The 22,802-nt window shown below is 46.8% G+C and overlaps 1 protein-coding gene across 1 annotated transcript in view; it reads right to left on the bottom strand.

Annotated features, from left to right (window-relative positions):
• MCM3AP (minichromosome maintenance complex component 3 associated protein) overlaps positions 1-22,802 on the bottom strand; it is a 52,064-nt gene that overhangs the window by 4,862 nt on the left and 24,400 nt on the right. The window contains exons 16-26 of the mRNA XM_082688084.1: positions 22,463-22,576; positions 15,241-15,393; positions 13,753-13,950; positions 13,084-13,152; positions 12,869-13,003; positions 10,820-10,973; positions 5,009-5,267; positions 4,704-4,801; positions 3,055-3,445; positions 1,727-1,984; positions 1,227-1,356 (exon numbers count right to left, since the gene is read on the bottom strand). Coding sequence (XP_082544210.1) covers positions 1,227-1,356; positions 1,727-1,984; positions 3,055-3,445; positions 4,704-4,801; positions 5,009-5,267; positions 10,820-10,973; positions 12,869-13,003; positions 13,084-13,152; positions 13,753-13,950; positions 15,241-15,393; positions 22,463-22,576 — 1,959 coding nt within the window. The remainder of the gene's footprint in view (positions 1-1,226; positions 1,357-1,726; positions 1,985-3,054; positions 3,446-4,703; positions 4,802-5,008; positions 5,268-10,819; positions 10,974-12,868; positions 13,004-13,083; positions 13,153-13,752; positions 13,951-15,240; positions 15,394-22,462; positions 22,577-22,802) is intronic.

Raw genomic sequence — 22,802 nt, 5'->3', positions numbered from 1 at the left:
TTGATTAGAAATGCCCTGACGTTACAGTTTAAGAACGGACGTCTTTACAGCACTGCAGTGTCCATCAAAGCTAGCCGGTCCCTCATTTTTTCAGGTTTTCTCTGCACCTTCAGGGCCCTGAGAGCTCCTTTCACAGGGGTTTAGTGCCTTTCCTGGGTCAGTTTATGTCCCTGTGTTAGGGGTTTGTCGCTGCGGTGAACGGCAATCTTCATCTGCTGGAGGCCTGTCTGTCTGATCACCTTGCTGAGCTCTGAAAGACGGAACCTTCAAGGGTGTAACTACTGATTTTCCTGAACTGACAGTTCTACTGTGTGGAAATGACAGTTCCTCCTACCTTTCAATATTTATGTCATCTTATCTGTGTCCCTGAACTGGACATTTCCAGGACAACAGTGAAAAGTGACATCAGGGGCGGCTCAGGCTGGTTCTGACATCAGTGCTTCTAATGGCTAAGCAAGAAGCATTTTCTTCTCTTAGTAGGTTTATGGTAGAAAGCCTTATCAAGCTAAGGAATTTTTTTACCCGAGTTTGATAAGAAATTTTTTTAGGAATGAGTATAAATTGAGGTAGGAGGGTATAAATTTTAAGAAAAGCATTTAGGGGCGCCTGGGGGGCTCAGTGGGTTAAAGCCTCTGCCTTCGGCTCAGGTCATGATCTCAGGGTCCTGGGATCAAGCCCCGCATCGGGCTCTCTGCTCAGCAGGGAGCCTGCTTCCTCCCCCCACACCTGCCTGTCTCTCTGCCTAGTTGTGATCTCTCTCTGTCAAATAAATAAATAAAATCTTAAAAAGAAAGAAAGAAAGAAAGAAAGGAAAAGAAAAGCATTTAAACACTGAAATGATCACTGTTTTTCTGCTCTGACAGCAAATAAAATGAGTTGATTTCTATTGATGTGGTTTATCCTGAGATAAAGCCTCTTCGTGAATTTTTTTTAGGTACAAGATTATATGTGCTAACACGTTTTATTCAGTACTTTTGAACCAGGTTTATTAAGTCAGATGAGATGTCAGCTTTCTTTTGTCTACACTCTCCTGGCTGTGTTACGCCTTCAGAGTCAGGTCTGTCTGATAAATGACGTGTTTGAAGAGCGATTATCTGTTCCTCGAGTACTTGTCACAATATACACACAGTGGGCTAGAACATTCACGTTCTATGCACTCTGGAGGAGAATAATGCAGTTTGTTCTGCTGCCTGTCAGGACAGATACACAATGGGCACAGATCTTACCGCTCCTGGCTCAGATGTAGCTCCTTCTGGGTCTGCATTCTGGCTTGTTCCCATGACAGAGGAACATCATATTTTTTCAAGTGGTTTTTAAAAAAATATACACATATCTGACCATCTTCACTCAGAGCCTCTGAAAAAACAGCACAAAGCAAATGAGAAAATATCAAAAGAGCAACAAGTGATTGCTTGAAATTTGTTTAAATACACCGATTTAAGGACAAGCCCTACTGATTAATTAAAGTCACAAAATTATGTGACTCCCAAGCTTAACCAAATAAGCCCCAACATCTGTGGGTCATTTGAGGCTCAGACAGATTCACGTCCAGACTATGGCATGGCCAGTCTAACTACTCAGTCACCAAAATCAAACTTCGAGCCAACCTAGGGGCCCACTTCAGGGAGGTAGGTCCAGGTTCTCCTGGAACATTCCTAGCTCCTCCCAGTGTTTCCAGTCACCTGGAAGTCACTGACGGGACCCCACAGCACCGAGCGCTGACTACCTGCTGTGACAGGAAGCCTGGGGGGCGTCCAGTCCCTCAGCTTGTGGTTGATGCACAAAGCGATGACATCGTCCCACGGGAGGTCAGCGACCGAGGGCCCCGTGCCCGGGTCCAGGGAATGGCTTTTGCTCTTCCACCTGCGGTAGGTTCTGCAGAGCAGGTTTTCCACCTGGGACTGGAGGACGGGCTGCGTCTGGCGAGAGCTGGGGATCTGGGAGGCGTACTGGACGACCATGGAGCACACGGGGAGCCAGGGCGCTGCAGACAAAGCACCTCCTCGGTTACAGGGTCTGGCCAAAGTACAGAAAGCCACTACACGAAAGGTGCTCCCTCTAGTTTCTTAGAAAAAAGACAACTGTGCATTTGAGAAGTTTGCCTTCGAATCTGAAAACAAGAGAACCACAGCGGCTGAGGGAGGGCGGAGCATCTCCCTCCCAGGGTCCCAGGAAGAGGCGCAGTCACCCCGGACAAGAGCCCGCTCTAGAGGCTCTGACTATCCAGGCCTGCGGCTGCACGAGAAATCTGTATTTGAACCAGCAACCAGGTGGCTGTGGTACAGGAAGTCAGGGTTTCTCCCGGGGAGCCGTGTCCTAGCTCACGGCACAGCGATTTATGCTCATTTCCTTCCCTTTGGGTCTCTTCAAGAACACGCATCTGTCGGACCTACTGAAGGCCACACCCCAAAGTTTAGAAGGACACCTGAGGCCTCTGTTCCACAAGGCCCACAAGGACAGTGGTCCTGCTAAGGCCACATGCTGTGCCAGCGTCAGTAAGGGAAGAGACAACCTCCTTGCCCAGCCCAGGAGACCTAAGAAGTCTTCATCCAAACAGCCTCACCCGGGCACGATCAGAGTCACAGAACAGAGGCTTCTCCAACAAAGGAACCCCGGTGTTAAGGCAGTACTGAGCGCATGGGCCCAGCAGAGCCAGCAACGCAGGCAGGGCCACCTGGTCGCCAGGCTCTCTGCCCCCACGCCCTGTGCCAGAGGCAGGACAGGACCTGCTGTCAATTCCAAAACCACAGGCCTTGGGTTAAGGATCCCTCCCGACACCACTCACCACCTTCTTCCCTGGGCTGTGCGGACACCCACAGACTGCTCTACTGGTGGGAAAGAGCCAAGCGCCCCCCCCAATACAGAGAGCCTCAACCCTGACTCCTGAACCGAAGGGCAGGTGCGAGCAGGCACAGCGTGGGGACGGGGGAGGAGGACACACGAAGCTCACGCCAGTGCCCAGTACCTGCCAGACTCAGTACAGTAAGAAAGGAAACAGGAGGCTCGGCCGTCCACATTCCCCCCCAGCCAGGACCCCTCCTCGTGAGCACGCACCCCCCGGGGGTGGAAGGTCCATCTGGGGCAGCTGGAAGCTGAGCACAGCCTGCCTTAGCCAGGCCAGGTGCTCCGGGGCGTTCCAGTGGAGGTGCGGGAGCAGCCGGCTGCCCCCCGCCTCGGCGAACTCAGTGACAGGCCAGGACAGGTCGCAGAGCTGTTCAGAAGACACCAGGGAGGCCAGGAAGTGCAGCACACTGTTGAACAGCTCGATGATGGCTCCGGGCTCCTGCGAGGCCAGGCCGCCCTGCCGCCTCTCTCTTCTGTCACGGAAAAACCGGCCACTAAACTCGCGCCCGACGCCGTCTTCCACGTACTCAATGAGGGTCTGGCAGCAAAGGTCCAGGGAACAGGGGCAGTGGGAGACCAGCCACTGCACGGCCCGCGACACCTGAGACACACAGACAGTCAGAGGAGGCTCGCTTCAGCAACTCCGCCTGTTTCTCGGAAAGAGCTTCCGGAAGGTGCCCCGCCCTCGGCGGCCACAGCGGGCGCCCCAGCAGGCACCGGCCCGGCAACCACACTAGGAAGCAGGCAGAGACTCCACTGCAGAGGAGTTCGGCCTCCTGAGCCTCCCAGAGAGGGGCTCCAGGTCCCACCCTATCCCCAGGAGTACAGTCTGCAGGATCACCCCGGGAGGCGCGCGGGCCCCAGGGAAACCAGCCCCGAGCGCCGTGTTGGGCGTGCGCAGGAAGGGGAGCCGTGTCTCCCCACGTCGGAGGACGAGCGTCTCCCTGCACGCCCCGCGCTCCCCGCCCGGACATCCTTCTTCCTGCAGCCGCTCTCACTGTGACGCCCAGCACTTGGTCCCTAACTGACTCTCACTGTGACGCCCAGCACTTGGTCCCTAACTGACTCTCACTGTGACGCCCAGCACTTGGTCCCTAACTGAAACTGTTGCCACAGAGCCTCTGAGAAAGGGTCCATGAACAACTTAATTGGCTGCAGAGAGCAAGACTGTGGGGCATATTTTATCTTTTATTTTGATTTCTGCTTATATTTTTTGAAACAGGCCTGTCAAAACAATAAAGTAAAAGAATCCAAGCGGTGATATGTGCAATTTGAGAAACGAAACAGGATCAAAGAAGAAGAAAGGAAAAAACAAAACAAGAGGAAATCAGAGAGGGTGGCAAACTGAGACACTCTTAGGCACAGGAAACAATCCGAGGGCTGCTGGAGGGGGTCCGGGGTGGGAGCAGGGGGTAGTCGGGCGATGGAATAAGCAGCAGGTATTACGTAAGACTGATGACCCATGGACAACTTACTCAGAAACCAGCACCGTAATACACTGTATGATACTGAATTTACATAAAAAATAATTTTTTTTTTAATAAACATATGTTTTTAGCACATACCCTCCCCAATGTCCATAACCCCACCCCGCTTCTCCCAACCCCCCTCCCCCCAGGAAAAATAATTTTCTAAAAAATCCAAGAAATAACATACACTACATTTAAGACAGAACAAACGGGGACAACTGAAGTGTCTTACAGGGCCTTTAGAAGTGACGAAGACTACACTGGGGAAGGTGTGTGCTGTGGTGAGTGCTGTGAGGTGTATAAACCTGGCGATTCACAGACCTGTACCCCTGGGGCGCATAATACCTTATACGTTAATAAAAATTTTAAAAAATAATGATGAAGACGTACCTTAGTTGTGCCTTGTAAATCATTAATGGAATCGGGGATCGCAATAACAGTATAATCTGAAATCAGCTTAGCTGAAACCAAATCCCGCAGCATCAGACCTTTGACAGAAACAAGTGGAGGTCACTGTGCTCTGTTCTCAGTGTGCCGACAAACTAACACATCTCCCTGCACGGACCCAGCCCGCCCTGCTCCCAGGCACCGCTGCCCCGTGACCCCCTGCGCCACACCGCAGGTGCTTCCTCAGACCAGGGGCTCGACCCATTTATCATCCGCGCGGGTCCACCAACAAAATCGCCTTCACAAACCGTCTTCCACTTCCTTCTCCATGGCGCGCCCCGCCGGGCTAGGTACGAGGACCACGAGTGGAAGCGCAGGCTGGAAGGGCTTGGCCTGGAGAAGCTGCTTGAGCTGCAGCAGTGCGGACAGCCAGTACACGTCCTCCTCCGCCACGTCCTCGCTCTCCACTTTGGGCGGAAGCAGCAGCATGAGCCCACTGGCTCCCAGGAGCTCCTTCTGCGTCTCCACGGCGTCGAGGGCGTGGTCGCTGAGAGCACCGTGGGCCACCTGGAACAACATCGAGACCATCAGGAGGGACACGCCGGGGGACAAACCAGCAGAGACGGGGGCGGGGGGGCCTGAGCAATGCAGCCAAATGCTCACGGCTCGCCGGGCTGTCCTCCCTCCCCGAGACTGTAAATCAGTGCAAGAAACCGTCAGGTCAACAGATGATTCAGCCTCTAGCCGTAACTGTTGGAAGACGTTACTTTAATCCGAACAATATCCCTTAAACAGGCATAAAACCAGGTAAGCCCAAAACACAAACCAGGTATTCCCATGACAACAGACTGGGGTACAGGCAAACAAGCAGCAGACAAGGGATTCTGACCAGTTTCTAGAAAGCGTCGTGCAGATGGAAACAACCACTGGATTAAGGAAGCAGAGGAAGCTAGACCTGAAGGGCTAGAGATGTAGGTATGGAAGGAACCAGACCAGCTGCGCCTGCAAAAGCCCTAAGCACTCAGACCCAGTGGCACCAAGAGCCAGAGGTGAGGTTCAGGACAGAAAGGACAAGTCACACACAGAGCCGTGGTCCTACAGGTCGTGCAGCCACCTGCAGGCGGCCTCTAAGTGCCTCCTGCCCCCTGCACAGGCGTCCTGCCCTGAGAGGACGCAGGCAGAGTGGGGGGACTTAGCACTGGCCACTCCCACTTGTCCCTCTTAGGGACAATCCAAAGGTTCTCTGGAATCCTTTCCAAAGAAACCAAACAATGCAACAAAGAGCTGTGCATCTCCTGACATTTGGGGACACCCCCCCAAAGATGGCCTTGCTATTCAGTTACCCTCCCCTCCAAACACAGGTCTTATGACCAGCCTTTTAGGGCTTCATTCAGGTACGGCAGTCTCAGGTTAAGGTGCCTGAGGAGAGCCTCCAACGTACAAGTGAGACTAGAATAATAAAGGAAATCCAAAGGAAACAGGTAACGCATGGGACATAAGAAAACTCAGAGCGCGAAAATCCTAACTTCCTCTGATGGTGCATCCAAAAAATCGTCACAAGATGACATGATAAAAGTCAAATAAGGATAAGAATGAGGAAATGAACTGACAGATAGGGAACAAAAATCTCAACAAGACATCTGGATTACAAAGGCGATGAGTCTCCCAGAGCACAGTATATATAAACAAGACAGAAAATAGGGTAGGAAGGATAAGATGCTCAGAGGGTTAACTGATGAAATCCAACACCTGTCTCATAGGACTTCAGGAGAGAACAGAAAGAACCAGAAGGCAAACCGGTGGCACTGAGACGCACGAACGTCCCACAAGCGGACAATCGTCTCCAGCCCACAAGGACTGCCCAGCCCAGCAGCGCGAGCGCAGGAAGTCAGCACCAGGCATACCCAAGTGGACCTTCAGAACCCCAGGGACAAAGCACAGGCTTCGGGAGAAAAACAAGCAGGCCAGAGAGAAAAGAACAGGAGTTGCCTGAGACATCTCAACAGCCCCAGATACCGGTGACCACAAAGCAAAACTGGAAGGAAAAACCTTTCAACCCACACTTCTACAAACCTCACTAACCCGTAACACAGATGAGGGTAAACACATGTTCAGAGAATCAAGGAATAAGAAAATCCCATTCCCACAGACCCTTTCTTTGGAAGAAACTAGAAGATGAGCCCCACCAAACAGGAAATGAAACCAAGAAAAAACAGCTGCTGCTGCCGACGGCAGGACCAAATAAGCACTTGGTAGGAGTCTGCTGTGGTCCTACGGACTCGGCAGCTCTAACCCACTGCACCCAAGGGCGCCTGTGCGCGGTGCCACCACGCGGCAGCTCTGTGGCCGGGGCAATTTATTCTAACTTCTCAGAGCCTCCGTTTGTTCTTAGGTAAAAGAGGCATCATAGGATCTCACTCACCTGTGGAATTTACAAAACAAAACCAATGAGCAAAGGGGGAAGAAAGAGAGGAAGACAGACAAACCAAGAGACAGACTGTTAACCACAGAGAACAAACTGATGGTCGCCAGAGGGGAGGTGGGTGAAACCGGCAATGGGGCTTAAAGGGTGCACCTGTCATCATGAAAGAAATACATCCGTAAAAATAATGGATCGTAACACAAAATAAAATAAAACACATAAGCAAGCAGGAGTGGGCGAGGGGAGATGACCGTCATGATTCGGATCATCAGCCGCGGAGGAGGCAGGCTTGACGCTTCCGCTCCAACAGCTTCCCTCTCCCACGGGGACATCAGCTCCTAAAAACGGGGACTGGTGTTGCTTTCTGCTACATCCCCAGCACTCGGGATAATGCTTCCAGACAGAGAAGTCACTCAGGAAATACCTGTGAAACGCAGACCCGAATGAATGGATGAGGACTGTGGTGTGACTTCTGAAGGAGAGAGGCGTTCTCTCCAAGAGGCATAAGCCAGTCCGAGACTGATTAAAAACCAAAACGAAGAAACAAAGCAAACACTACCTAATGGGAGGAAATGAACGAAATGAGAATCAGGAATGCTCAGAGAGCAGAGACCCTGTTGGTGTTCTATAAACAAACAATAATATAAAATATTAAAAAAAAAAAATAGGGGGCTCCTACGAGTACTCATACACGAAGAACTTGCCGAAGGTGAGAGTCAGCATGGGAAGGAGCAGGACTGCGCTACTGGTATGAAGACCCGAGTGGCAGCCACCCCCGGGGATACAAGGTCAGCCCGGGGGGGAGCAAGAGGACGGCACTTTCTCAAAGGAAGGGTAAGGTGCAGTGACAGAGCACCTGGAAGCCTCTACTGAGACGTACACAGCCCACATGCTGGCATATTTGGGTAAAAGTGAATGAAAGACACAGAGAAAACCACATTAAGTGAGAAAATACGGCAACTGTTACTTGCCCCGAAAGTAAGGACCGTGGCCACAGAACACTTGCCGGTCCTGGGGCCAACAGCAGTCACATGGCCCTCAAAATGTGACCCCGCTCACTAGCTAAGATAAAGTGATGATGTAGCCACCCTGGAAACTGGGGAAGGCTGGGTAGGACCGTGATACAGGAGTTCACCCCTCACCCCCATGCCCTTGCACGATCCCTGCCCCGCCTCACTGTTAATAGACAGAATCAGACTTAAGTGACGGGATGTCACTTCCACAGTTAGGTTCCAGAGAGACTCTGCCATCTGGCCCAGCGGAGGGCCGCCAGCCGCCGCGTTGCGAGCTGCCTCGTGGAAAGGCCCCGGCCACAGCCTGCGAGCGAGCGAACCGCGCCGGCAACCGCGAGAGGGAGCTTCGAAGCGATCTTCCCTCAGTCACGCTTTCAGAGGAGTCCAGAGCTCTGGCTCACACCTTGATTTCTACCTTCGGAGGAACCTTGAGCTCGAGGCCCCAGAGAAACCACCCCTGCACTTCTGACCCACAGAAACTATGAGATAATAAATGTTTTGCTATTTTAAGCTGCTAAGTTTGGGAGTGATCTGTTGTATTGCAGACGATCTATTTTAATGGGAAGTCCGTGAAGGACACCTGAAGTCGGTTAGCCAAGAAAGAGCGACAGAAGTGTGTGACCTGGAGACACAAGAGAAGTCACACCCTGGGGACGGGGGCTGGGAGAGGGGCAGGGGCTGCGAGACCTCATGATAAACCACGGGAGGTTATCTGACTGCTTCAATACCTGCAGGTATTGCTGTGATTAAGACTTAAGAATAAAGGTAAGAGGAACAGCAAACGGATTGTCCAGCTGGTAAAAGGTGACTTTACGGTCACAGGAGAAAAGGGAAGAACATGAACCAAGACATGACCAGGAGCCGAAACAGCGAGAGCCGAGGTGGCTCTTACCATCTTTAGCTTCCTCCGTATTTCCTTATATTTCTGAAGTTTCACACATGTATTACTTTTACATTTCGAGATTAAAATAAGTACTATTAAAATGGAAAACCATGGGCACCTGGCCGGCTCAGTCAGAAGAACATGTGACTCTTGATCTCAGGGTCATGAGTTCAAGCCTCACCTTGGGTGTGGCATTTACGTAAGTAAATAAATAAATAAAATAAAGTGGAAACACAAAATAAAAACCCTATAACCAAACTACAACTTAAAGTGGTTCCAATTGGAAGAGGGAACATGGAATACAGTATCACTTGCAGGTGAGCAGAGTGACACGAACGTGACTTTCCTTAGGCAAAGGAGAGGTCTGGGCACAGCAGGCCACATCAGGTCACACAGGGGTGAGCAGATTCTCGCTGAGCCTTCATCTGAGCACACAGCCCCCCGGCCCTCGTGAGACCCTGGCGCAATGAGTCACGACCACATGACAGACGGCACCACGAGGAGCGGCCAGCGCAGCCTCTGTAATCCCGGATCTGCTCCAGCCAGAAGCCTACACTTTCCACCGTGCACCGCTATACTCCAAGTAAATACAATGCCCATCTGGGTTTATCTGAACCCATGCACTAAGACCACGAGTACCTACAATTGATTTATGTAGGCTTGCAGCTAATGAGGAAACAGGTTCTCATTAAACGAGAACCAGGTGACAGCTGTGGAGGGGAGGGTGTGGGGGCAGAATGGAGGAGTGGGGGTCACGAGTTTCCAGGCATGAGTAATCGGGCACAGAAGGCCCAGGACAGGGAATACAGTCAACACTGCTGTGACAGTGCTGTGTGGGGACCGTGAGTACACCGAGCCAAGCACACCGTAATGGACAGACTTACACACCACCATGCAGTACACCTGAGATGTCTGTGAACACTGCACATCAACTACACTTCAATTAAAAAAAAAAAAAAAAAAAAGGAATCTCTTGGGGCGCCTGGGTGGCTCAGTGGGTTAAGCCTCTGCCTTTGGCTCGGGTCATGGTCTCAGGGTCCTGGGATCAAGCCCCGCATCAGGCTCTCTGCTCTGCTCCGTGGGGAGCCTGCTTCCCCCCACCCCCCAGCTGCCTCTCTGCCTGCTTGTGATCTCTGTCAAATAAATAAAATCTTAAAAAAAAACAAAGGAATCTCTCAGGGAACCAGTTACCATCTGTACTATACCAACACCTACAAAGAACAAAAATTAGAACTTACCGTCAAAAACTGGGGACAACTTGAATATAAAACAAAACCAACAGACCTGAAATGCCCAACACTGAACTTCTACAATAGCTGGGACCCAGTTCAGTGAAAACCGCACAGGGTTAAAAACCATTCGTCTTCTGTGAAAACTGACGTATCAGGACGTCTCAGGAAGCCATTACAACAAAATGTCAGCTACTTGCAAACCACATGACACAACAGGCACTGCGTTTTTGTGAAATGTTCTCTTACCCTTCTTGGGTTAATTACCAGAGGCCTGTGGAGTTCAGGGCTCGTGATCATGTGAATCCATGCATTTGTGCAGGATGGTTTGTGAGTTTTCACCAAGTTCTCCAGGAGGTCTGCGCCTGCAATGGTTAAGGCTGACTGCACTCCTGAGAATCTAGGTTGGTACGTCACACCAAGAGGGTGTTCATGGGATGTCATCAGGACACGAGGGGGAACATGACATGGGCTTCTGAGCCCCCTCCACTCCTTCAAAACCACTTCAATAATGTCTGGGAATGAGTGAAATAAAAAAACCACAGAAGTAAATACTCGGGATTCTCACCCACCTTTATACACACATTGACAGCAACAGTCCGGTCCCCTTTGCTGCTGAGCGCGTGAAACAGAGCGAGCGTCTGGATGCCCCCAGCCTCACTGTTTGTGTCGCCCACTGAGCCATCACGTCCCATGAACTTGACTTGTAACCAGTTTGCTAAAATTCTGTGAGTAAAAGAAAATAACACCTTCAAAAAGATTCTAATCCTAAATGCAAACTATAAAGATTTTTAGGAAAAGTAACAAAGAGAAACACTAGACATGCAGGTTCACAGACACCAACTCTTGCTGTGCCGCTGAGCTCGACAAAACAGCTGTGACCGCAAACTGCAGCTAGAACTCTCCAGGGGCAGCAGGAGGGGGCACTCGTGAGCTCCACTGCCGCGTGATTTACAGTTCTGAAGCACTAAGACTGAGTGACAGAAAAGGTCCTTCAGAGTCTGAAATACAGCTGACCCTTGAACAACACAGGTCTGAACTGTGTGGGTCCAGTTCTATGCAGATTTTTTTTAATAATGACAGTACAGTACTAAAAATGTATTTTCCTTATGATTTTCTTAGTAACATTTTTTCTAGCTTTATTATTTTCTAGCTCTATTTTAAGAATACAGTATGTAACAGATATACAAAATACAGGTTGACTGTTTATGTTAGGCTTCTGGTCAACAGTACGCTATTAGTAGTTGGAGGAGTCAAGTTATATTCAGATTTTTATCTGTGTGGGGGAACTGACATCCCTAACCCCCATGTCATTCAAGGATCGACTATATACACGTTTGACAGAATCAAATGTGATGCCTGAGCTCTTAAGAATTATTGTAATGTATATTTCTTAGTGAATAAACTTATTAGTCAATCAGAAGACAGGCGTTTTTGTTCTAAGAAATGAATCATCATTTAAATACTTTTAAACCACAAAACTCTCTTCTTTGCTCAGCTATCTTACAATCTTTATGACTTTTTCCTTAGCTCGTATGAGTTTCAATAGTAAATGCTAAAAAACGAATGTATTCAGGGAACTTAGTACCCTAACCCACCACTAACAAGAATGGAAAATGGTGCAGCCACTGTGTAACAGTCTGGAAATTCTTCCAAGACTTTTTTAAACATAAAGGTACCTCACAACCTTGTAGTTCCACTCCTAGGTGTTTAACAAACAAAACTGCAAACATGTGTCCGCACAAACACACACACATGAATGTTCACAGCAGAATTATTCATAATAACCAAAGAGCAGCAACAACCCAAAGGCCCATCAACTGATGAATACATGTGTTGTACTCATACAATGGTCTATTACTCAGCCACAAAAAAAGAACAAAGGACTGGTATCTGCTAACAAGATAAAATCCAGAAAACATGATGGCTGAGTGAGAGGTGCCAGTCATAAACCTACAGACAGGAGGACTCCATTCGTATAGGATGTCGAGAATAGAAAAACACACAGAAGACAGGAAACTCATTAGTGGCTTCCGGGAGCTGACAACAAGGAGGCATGATGAGTAACTGCTAATGGACATGGGATTCCTTTGTTCTGGAATTCGTGGTGATGGTTGTACCACTCCGTGAATATTAAAAACCAGTGAAACAGAAACTTTAAACGGGTAAAATCTGTAACATGTGAATTTTATGTCAATAAAGTTGCTAAAAAAGAAAAGTAACATGTCCTGCTTCGAAGTGACTTCTGAAGGCAGTTTGATTACAGGAAATAATGCCATCTCAATTTCTGGATTTCTTTCTTAAAATACCAGTTTTTTTCCTTAAAAAAAAAAAAAAAAAAAAAAAGGAACTATAGCCAACACCCTTTGAACTGTCTTCCCCCAGAATTGACAGTGAAGCGAGCCCTAATCAATCCGCTCAGCACAGCTTTAAACGAGGATCAACTCTTAAATGTTCCGGGGCCCAGTTTACAGCATAAAAATTTAAATAATCTTAAGTGTCAACTTCAAATCACAAACAAAACAGACTACAGGTCCCTCATGCCTGATGCCCTCAGAGAAGTCATTCCACCTCCTGCAGTCACCTTCTCGACCTCAAAGCCCAGAGAAACCCTTCCTGACCTGCCAGGATTCCCTGGGGACTGCTCTTCTCCATCAGGCAACACCAGCACGAGCTTCCAAAACACACGCTCCCGCCTCCCAGGGAGGTGCTCAGCCACGAGGGACGGCAGGTCCAGGGGCACCCATGCCGCATCACTGCAAGGGGAAGAGCAGAGCGGGTAAGCCAGTGCACGAGCCCCAGCACAAGGCGTGTGTACACCGGGGGCGTGACAGACCTCAGCAGCTGCTTGTAGAAGTGCTGAACCTTCATCTGGTGTGCCGTCTTATTTCGGAGCCACCTTAACCTACAGAGAAAGGAGAAGGACACTGTCTGCACAAGGCCAGCTCGGTGCCCATGCAAGGAGCTTGACAAATTACTTACTGATGTTCGCAGTGGACAGTAAGAGCTTAGTAGAGTCTCCTGATGGGGAATGCTTAGGAGACCAAGAAAACTTTTGCTGATGAAGAAACCAATTAGTTAAAAGACTTGTTCATTCCACAAATATCAAGCAGTCATCTACCGCCTAGCGCCACGGGAGAGGAGCAGCGCAGACAAAAGTCCTGCCCTCTAGAACACGCTCTGGAGGACAGAAGAACTCCCACCAACAAGAATGGACACGGTATATCCACAAAGAGCAGAAGAGAAACAGGTGATTCTCAGGAAGATTCAATCTCCAGGCCCTGAGTGTCTGAAGGGGAAAAGGCACGTGAACTCAAAGCATGTAGGCCGTGTCACATGTCCAGGGCTGGGGAGGAAAACAGCCTTCAGGAACACAAGCCCGCATCTGTGTCCACCTTCTCTGATTCTGCCCGTCTTCCCGCCAAATGCACACATGGCTCCCTGTCCCCTACAAAGCCAGGAGCGGAGGGGAGCACTAAGCAGCCATGGCAGGCTGAGCGCTAACCTGGTACAGGAGATGCCCACTTTCCCTGCATGGCCCAGGTCCAGAAGGCCCTTGGCCAAGTTCTCCCGAGCAATGGGACACTCTGCACTGGGCACCAACGCCCTGAGCCGGTCGTTCATGTCCACACAGCAGGGTGCCGCAGGGAAGGCTCGCATCTGGCGCCTCAGTTTCTTCCGGGCCGCGACGGCTTCCCTCCACCTGGAAGATACAGCCCCGTATCACCACTGTGTCCTTTCAAGCTGACGACAGGGACACACGCAAAAGCACAGTCCGGCGCTGTAACATACGCAAGCACATTCTCTGGCCACGTTTAGGTCTTTTTCAGCAAGAATCCTCAAACTGAGAAATGAATCAGAATTAAAATTAATACTCGGGCACAGGGAGCGGTGGTGAACAACAAAACAAGCTTCAATTAAGCACTGAAGCCAAACCATGTCCGGCAAGTACGGGTACGAATTCGAGACACACCCATGCTCGGACCCAGCAAACACCACTCTGGGAACTTCTCTCCAGGTGTCCGTGTACCCGTGTGGAGTGTCTGCACAAGGACAGTCTCCGCAGCACTCTCCGTCACAGCTACAAAGAAAAGCCACATGGAAGTCCATCAACTGAGAACCAGGTAGGTCATTCGTGGGGCCACTGACACCTGGAAGAGTTCAATATGCAGCGGTGGTTCCAGGCCTCACCCGACCCCAAATGGGGTAAAGGGCCGGCATGGAGGAGAGAGCGCGCCGTCGCCTGTCCTCCCCCCACAAGAAAGGGCGGAAGGCTTCTGGAGGGGTCCTCGGCAGCTGCTGCTGAGGAGGAACACGGAGGTCTCTTGTGGAACAGAGACTCACTTCTCCCTCTACACCCTTGTACATGGTTGACACTTCAAGGTACGCTGTTACTTATTTTAAATGAAATTATGAAATGAATCACCATCCCACAAACAGAGTACATACCCAGTTTAAAGATTAATGATAAATAAAACAGCCACATACTTTCTTTCATCCAGTCGAACAGCAGTGGCCATGACCAGCCCTGGGCCCTACTCAATCACATGCCCTCTTGTTCCCAAACGTGAGCAGAGCACTGTGCGAAGTTTCATCATTTTCCTTTTCCTCACGGTTATACCACTACATATAAATCCGAAACAATCAATACTTTGAGTATACACCGTATGTGTACACACTTCCCGAAGAATAGCTTTTTTCAAATAAACTGTGTTTTAGAAATTCCTCCATGTGGGTGCATACAGCTGGAATCTGTTTGGCTTATTCGTGGCCATCTCCCCGTGTCGAGAGCAGAGGTAAGTGTGAGGAAGCACCTATAAATACGAAATACAGAACAGCTCCCAATCTCATTCCCTACTTATCCCCTTGGCACCCCTCCATCAGGAAGGAGCGTGTTTCACGTGTGTATGTAACCGACTACCTCCGAAAGCATAATCTTGTCAAAGGCTCTCTCCACGTGCATCCATTTCATCTGTAAGGACAGAGGACTCACCGCTGGAGATACTTGCAGAAGCACTGAAGTTCCTGGAGGGTCTCCTTCGCAGTCTGGAAAATCTCTTCCCCAAGAAACCAGTCCACCAGGTGGGCACAGACATCCTCACAGCAACGGGCCATACGGACCTGCTGGTCTGTCTCCACTGCGCTCCTACAGAAGAGGGCGATCAGGATGGGGACACGGCACCCAGGCTCACACACTGAGGGCTTATCCTAAAAAATGGCAAGAGCCACATCCTTGCTATCGAAATGTCATTATGTCTCTGCCACAAGAGAAGCTCTCTGTCAAATAAATACAATATTTTTTAGAAAAGAGAGAAGAAGCTTTAAGATTTTCATTTTACTTAACATACAGACACCTGAAAAGTTAGAGAAAAGAAGAATGAAAGCGGTATGGGGTACTACATCATGAGTCCAACAGAACTGTTGCAAATAGTCAATAAATAAACCTTTATCTTAATAAAATAGTTTCAATTTTTAATTTTTAAAGGACCAGTAAGAAAACTACAACACCTTCTCATCAGCAGTAGCTGATGTTTGCAATAAGAAGTGTCTCAAGTACGTGATAGACTGGCAGCCCGTGCTTCACATGGCAATGGCCCTCCAATAAACCAATTATCTAAAAGAAGATTTTTATGACAAAATTCTGTCAATGAAGGGAGCACAGAAAAGATCACCAAATGCATTTAGTCATAAAATCAAAGCAGCTTAAGCAAGCAAGATATGTTTCCAGGGGCCGTCCTCCATGGCAGGTAGAGACAGCCCTGGTGCTGAGTGGAAGCCCAGGTCTCCTAGGACTGTGGGAAAATACATTCGGCAAGGCCTAGCTCTTACGTATTTCCTACCACTCCTACCTGGAACTAAGAACAGATACCGATCCACTGCTTACGAGGTCGCATGCTTATAGGAAACAGGGAAATAGGCTCCCATTTATTCAAAATGGAAAGAAACATTATTTAAACAAAACGCTTCAGCCTGCCAGCTATGCCCTCCATCTGCCCTGGAATCTGTGCTCTCAACTTTCAAGGCTACCTCGGGGAGCATAAAGCACAAACACAGACTTCCCTGCACACGGAGCTTCTTTCTACCCTGAACCATGCAGGTAAAAACAATAAAGTTCTCAAGCGACCATCAACTTAACACAGACTACTATACACGTGAGATGTTATGTTATACAGGGTCCTGGGATCGAGCCCCACGTCAGGCTCCTTGCTCAGCGGGGAGCCTGCCTCTCCTCCCACCCCCACCACCAATCCTCCTGCTTGTGCATGTGTGCGCTCACGCTTACGCGCGTGCTCTCTCTCTCTAATGATAAAATCTTTAACAAAAAAACCTATAATAGATACACAAAAAATAAAGGAATCCAAGTATATTATTAATGAAAGTCACCAAACCACAACAGAGAAGTGAAGGAACAGAGAACTATTTCAAAAACAAAACAAACAAAAAAACCCAGAAAGCAAGCAATTAACAGAATGGCAATAAGCGCATAACTACCTCCTATCAATAATTACTTTAAATATAAGTACTCTAATCAGAAGACACAGATGAGTGAATGGATTAAAGAAACAAGATCCATCTACATGCTGCCTATAAGAGACTCACTTCAGACCTAAAAACATATAGATTGAAAAGTGAAGGGGTGCAAAACATACACCATACAAATGCAAGTGAAAAAAAAAATCCGTATAAGCAATACTTATATCAGACAAAGTAGACTTTAAAACAAAGGCCACTGGGACGCCTGGGAGGCTCAGTTGGTTAAGCAGCTGCCTTCGGCTCAGGTCATGATCCCAGCGTCCTGGGATCAAGTCCCACATCGGGCTCCTTGCTCTGCAGGGAGCCTGCTTCTCCCTCTCCCTCTGACTCTGCCTTCCACTCTGTCTGCCTGTGCTCGCTCTCGCTCTCTCTCTGACAAATAAATAAATAAAATCTTTAAAAAAATAAAAATAAAAAAATAAAAAAAAAAACAAAGGCCACAGCAAAAGACAAAAAAGTATATTACATAACGATAAAGGGAACAATCCAAAAAGAAGACGTAACAATTGTGAATATCCATACACCCAACATGGGAGCACCTAAACACAAAAAGCAAATATTAACAGACATAAAAGGAGAAACTCACAGTAATACAGTAATGATAGAGGACTTTAAAATCACATTTACATCAATGGACAGATCAGACAGAAAATCAAGAAGGAATCAGTTAACAACACATGAGACAAGTTAGACCTAACAAATACACATGGAACATTTCATCCAAAAACAGGAGAATACATATTCTTTAAGTGCACACTGAACATTCTCCAGGACAGATCACTTGTTAGGCCACAGAACAAGTCTCAATAAATTTCAGAAGACCTAAATCATATCAAGCATCTCTTCCAAACACAACAGTATGAAACTAAAAGTCAATAACAAGAAAAAATTTAGAAAGAACACAAACACATGAGGGCTCCTTCCCCCATCAAGCTACTAAACAATAAATGGGTCAACCAAGAAATCAAAAAATGTTTAAAAAGTACATGGAAGCCTCTGCCTTCGGCTCAGGTCATGGTCTCAGGGTCCTGGGATTGAGCTCCATGTGGGGCTCTCTGCTCAGTGGGGAGCCTGCTTCCCACTCTCTCTGCCTATCTCTCTGCCTGCTTGTGATCTCGCTCTGTCAAATAAATAATTAAATCTTTAAAAAAAAAAAAAAGTACATGGAAACAAATGAAAATGAAAACACAATAGTCAAAATCTTCGGGATGCAGCTGTTCCAAGAGAGAACTTTATAATGACACAAGCCTACCTCAGGAAATAAGAAAAATCTCAAATGTACCACCTAACTTTACACCTAAAAAAAGAACAAAGAAAACCCAAAGCTTGTAGAACGAAAGAAGCAATACAGATTAGAGCAGAAATAAATGAAACAGAGAGTTAAACCCAAAATAGAAAAAAATCAATAAAACCAAGATCTGGTTCTTTAAAAAGGTAAACAAAATTGATAAACCTTTGGTCAGACTCATCAATAAAAAGAGAGAACTCACATAAATAAAATCAGAAACAAAGGAGGAGACATAACAATTCACACCACAGAAATACAAAGGTTATAAGAAAATATTAAGAAAAATTATATGTCAACAAACGGGACAACCTAGAAGAAATAGATAAATTCCCAGAAACATATAATCCTCTAAAACTGCATCAGGAAGAAATAGAAAAATGAAGTATAATCAGTAATCAAAAAACTCCCAACAAACAAAAGTCCAAGACTAGACAGCTTCACAGGTAAATTCTATCAAATATGTAAATAAAAATTACTACCTAGGGACACCTGGGTGGCTCAGTTGGTTAAGCCTCTGCCTTCAGCTCAGGTCATGATCCCAGGGTCCTGGGATCGAGTCCCACATCAGGCTCCCTGCTCGGCAGAGAGCCTGCTTCTCCCTCTGCCTCTGCCTGCCTCTCTGTCTGCCTGTGCTCGCTCGCTCTCTCTCCCTCTGTCTCTGACAAATAAATAAAATCTTTAAAAAAAAAAAAAATTACTACCTATTTTTTCCTCAAACTATTTCAAAAAAAGAAGAGAAAGGAAAACAGTCTACAAATATACAAACACTCATTCTACAAAGCCAGCATTATCCTGATTTAAAAAAAAAAAAAAAAAAAAAGACACTACAGAAAAAGAAAACTACAGGCCAATATCCCTGATGAACACAGATGCAAAAATCCTCAACAAAATATCAGCAAACTGAATTCAACAATACATTAAAAAAATAATTCACCACAATCAAGTGGGATTTATTACAGGGATGCAAAAGCTGGTTCAATATGTGCAAATCAATATTATACACATTAACATGATTATCTCAACAAATGCAGAAAAAGCATTTGACAAAATACAACAGCCACTCATGATAAAAACCCTCAACAAAGTATGTTTAGAGGGAACACATTCCAACATAAGAAAGGCCACATATAAAAAACCCAGAGCAAACATCGTACTCAGTGGTGAAAAACTGAGAGTTTTTCCTCTAAGATGAGTAACAGTTCAAGAATGCCACTCTCACCATGTTTTTCCCGATACTGTACTGGAAGTCCCAGCTACAGCAATGAGACAAGAAAAAGAAATAGACACCCAAATTGGTAAAAAAGAAGTAAAACCGTCAGTATTTGCAGATGAGTGATACTACATATAGAACACCCTAAAGACTCCACCAAAAAACCATTCAGAACTGAGAACTAATAAATGAATTCAATAGTTTCAGGATACAAAATTAATACACAGAAATCTGCTACATTTCTATACACTAATAACAAAGTAGCCAAAGGAGAAATACAGTAAACAATCCCATTTACAGTCGTACCAAAAAGAATAAAATGCCTAGGAATAAATTTAACCAAGGAAGTAAAAGACCTATACTCTGAAAACTAGAAAACACTGATTAAAGAAACTGAAGATGACACAAACGAAAAGGTATTTCATGTTCATGCGTCAGAAGAATTAATACTGTTAAAATGTTCACGCCACTCAAAGAAATAGAAAATATAATCCCTATCAAAATACCAACAGCATTTTTCACAGATCAAAAACAAATAACACTGAAATTTGTGGGGAACCACAAAGACCCTGAATAGACAAAGCAATCTTGAGAAAGAATAACAAAGTTTTAAGCATCATAATCCCAAATTTCATCATATGCTACAGAACTCCAGTATTCAAAATAGTATGGTATTGGCAGAAAACCAGATCCAGAGACTAACGGAATGGGATAGCGGGTCATACCTTCATGGTCAATCGTCTGCAAACAAAGGAGGACGGAATATACAACAGAGAAAAGATGATTTCAACAAAGGGAGTAGAGCAAACTGGATAGCTGCCTGTACAAGAAGGAAACTATACTGAACTGTACCGCTTTCTCACACCACACACAAAAAGAAACTCGAAATAGGGGCGCCTGGCTGGCTCAGTTGCTTAAGCCACTGCTTTCGGCTCAGGTCATGATCCTGGAGTCCCAGGACTGAGTCCCGCATCGGGCTCCCAGCTCCCAGCTCCGTGGGGAGTCGGCTTCTCCCTTTGGCCTTCTCCCCTCTCATGTTCTCTCTCAAATAAATAATTTTTTTTTTTTTAAAAGAGACTCGGGACACCTGGGTGGCTCAGTTGGTTAAGCCACTACCTTCCGCTTGGGTCAGGATCCCAGAGTCCTGGGATCGAGTCCCACATCGGACTCCTTGCTCAGTGGGGAGCCTGCTTTTCTCTCTGCCTCTGCTGCCACTCTGCCTGCTTGTGCGCACGCTCTCTCTCTTTCTGACAAATAAATAAAATCTTTAAAAAAGAGAGAGAGACTCAAAATAAAGTTCTCAGTGTAACAGCTGAAACCTTAACACTCCTAAAAGAAAACATAGGCAGTAACTCTCCTTCATCAGCCTTAGCAACATATTTATGGATGTGTCTCCTTAGACAAAGGAAACAAAAGCAAAAATAAACTACTAAGATTACATCAAAATAAAAAGCTTACGCACAGTGAAGGAAACTATCAGCAAAACAATAAGGCAACCCCGTGAACAGGATAAGGTACCTGTAAATGATATATCCAATATGGGGTTAATATCCAAAATATTATTAAGAACTTGCAGAACTCAACACCAAAAAACAAGACAAACAAACAAAAAAACCCACAAAAAAAAACTGATTAAAAACAGGCAGCGGACCTGAACAGACATTTTTCCAAAGACATATATATGGCCAAAAAACATATGAAAAGATGTTCAACATCACTAATCATCAAGGAGATGTGAATGAAAACCATAAAGAGATCCAACCTGAGTCAGAATGGCTGGGATCAAACAGGCAAGAGATCACGATGTTGTCCAGGACGTGGAGAAAAGGGAACCGGTGGGAATGTGAATTAGTACAACCGTTGTGGAAAACAGTATGAAGTCTCCTTAAAAAATTAAAACTTAAAACGACATATGATCCAGTAATTCTACTTACTGGGTATTTGCCTAAAGAAACTAAAAACCAATTTGAAAAGTTATATGCACCCTAGGTTTATAACAGCATTATGTACAATAGCCAAGATACAGAAGAAACTTATGTGTCCACAGATACATAAATAAATAAAAATATGTGGGGTGCCTGGGTGGCTCAGTGGGTTAAGCCTCTGCCTTCGGCTCAGGTCATGATCTCAGGGTCCTGGGATCGAGCCCCGCATGGGGCTCTCTGCTCGGCGGGGAGCCTGCTTCCTCCTCTCTCTCTGTCTGCCTCTCTGCCTGCTCGTGATCTCTGTCAAATAAATAAATAATCTTTGAAAGTAAGTAAATAAATAAAAATATGGTGTGTGCGTGTGCGTGCGTGTGCGTGCGTGTGCGTGCGTGTGACTACTACTCAGCCATCAAACAAGAATGAGATCTTGCTATTTGCAACAACATGGACGGACACAGAATAATGTGCTAAGGGAACTAAGACAGAAAAAGACAAATACCATATGAGTCCACTTACACATGGAATCTAAAAAACAGAACAAAAGAATAAAGAAGAACAGATTTTAAATCTAGAGAGTTGGTGGCTGCCAGAGCGGAGGTAGGTATGGGGTAATGAGTGAAATAGATGAAGAGAATTAAGACACTCAAACTTCCAGTCAAACACCAGGTAAGTCCCAGAGATGAAAAGTATAGCACAGGGAAGAGTGACTAATAAATACTGTAACAACATCATACGGTGACAGGTGGTGACTACACTTACCATGGTGAACACTGAATAATTTATAGAACTTTCGAATAAATATGCTGTATACCGGAAACTAGTATGATACTGCATGTTAATTACACTTCAATTTAAAAAAAAAGAAGTTACTAAAATTCTTAAATGAGATACCTCAAAGAAATCTTTTAACATATGAAGCAACAGAAGAATCTTCTACTTGAAAAAAACTAGCAGTAAATACCTCGGAGCGTAGAAGATACCAGTGGATTATTTTGCTGACGGACACATGCCCGCAACCAGGGCAGGAAGCTCACGAGGTCCGGAGTGGAAGGGAGCCCTCTCCGGAGGCGGCACACACCCAAGAACAGGGATCACTGTGTCTTACTGCGTCTTACTGTGTGGCCATTCGAAAGCTAAGCTCCTTGTCAAAGTGAAACCCAGCTAGCCTGAACTGCACCAGGCTGGCCGCAGGGCCTCAGTAACCCGCTTCTCTCCCACCCCACACCCTTGAACTGCAAGATACCAGCCCTCCATTTACTTCAGCTCCTGGGAGCAGGTTTCCCTCACGCATTCTGTCACGACAAGTTCTGTCAGCTCTGTTGCCAGGCCCTGGCTCAGCTGAGTTAACACCAGTTCTCTCTCTTGTTTCAACCTGAGGGTAAAAGGATAAAAGGGCACAAGGGTAATGTTTAAGACTAAAAAAAGTGTCAACACTCGCTCTGACCTCAAAAGTTGGGATCGGAGTTGTGCTGCCTCAGCCAGCAAGCCCACTCCTCTGATCCCAACAGACAAGCCGCACGGCCACGCACACGCCAGCTCCCCCGACTGCCACCCTTGCCCCCAGCTCCAGCTGCTGCTCCCAAGGCGGGTGTGGCCCC

This window comes from Mustela nivalis (genome assembly GCF_964662115.1).
Source record: "Mustela nivalis genome assembly, chromosome: 1".
Lineage (NCBI taxonomy): Eukaryota > Metazoa > Chordata > Mammalia > Carnivora > Mustelidae > Mustela > Mustela nivalis.
This window is presented reverse-complemented; position numbering and strand designations above follow the sequence as displayed.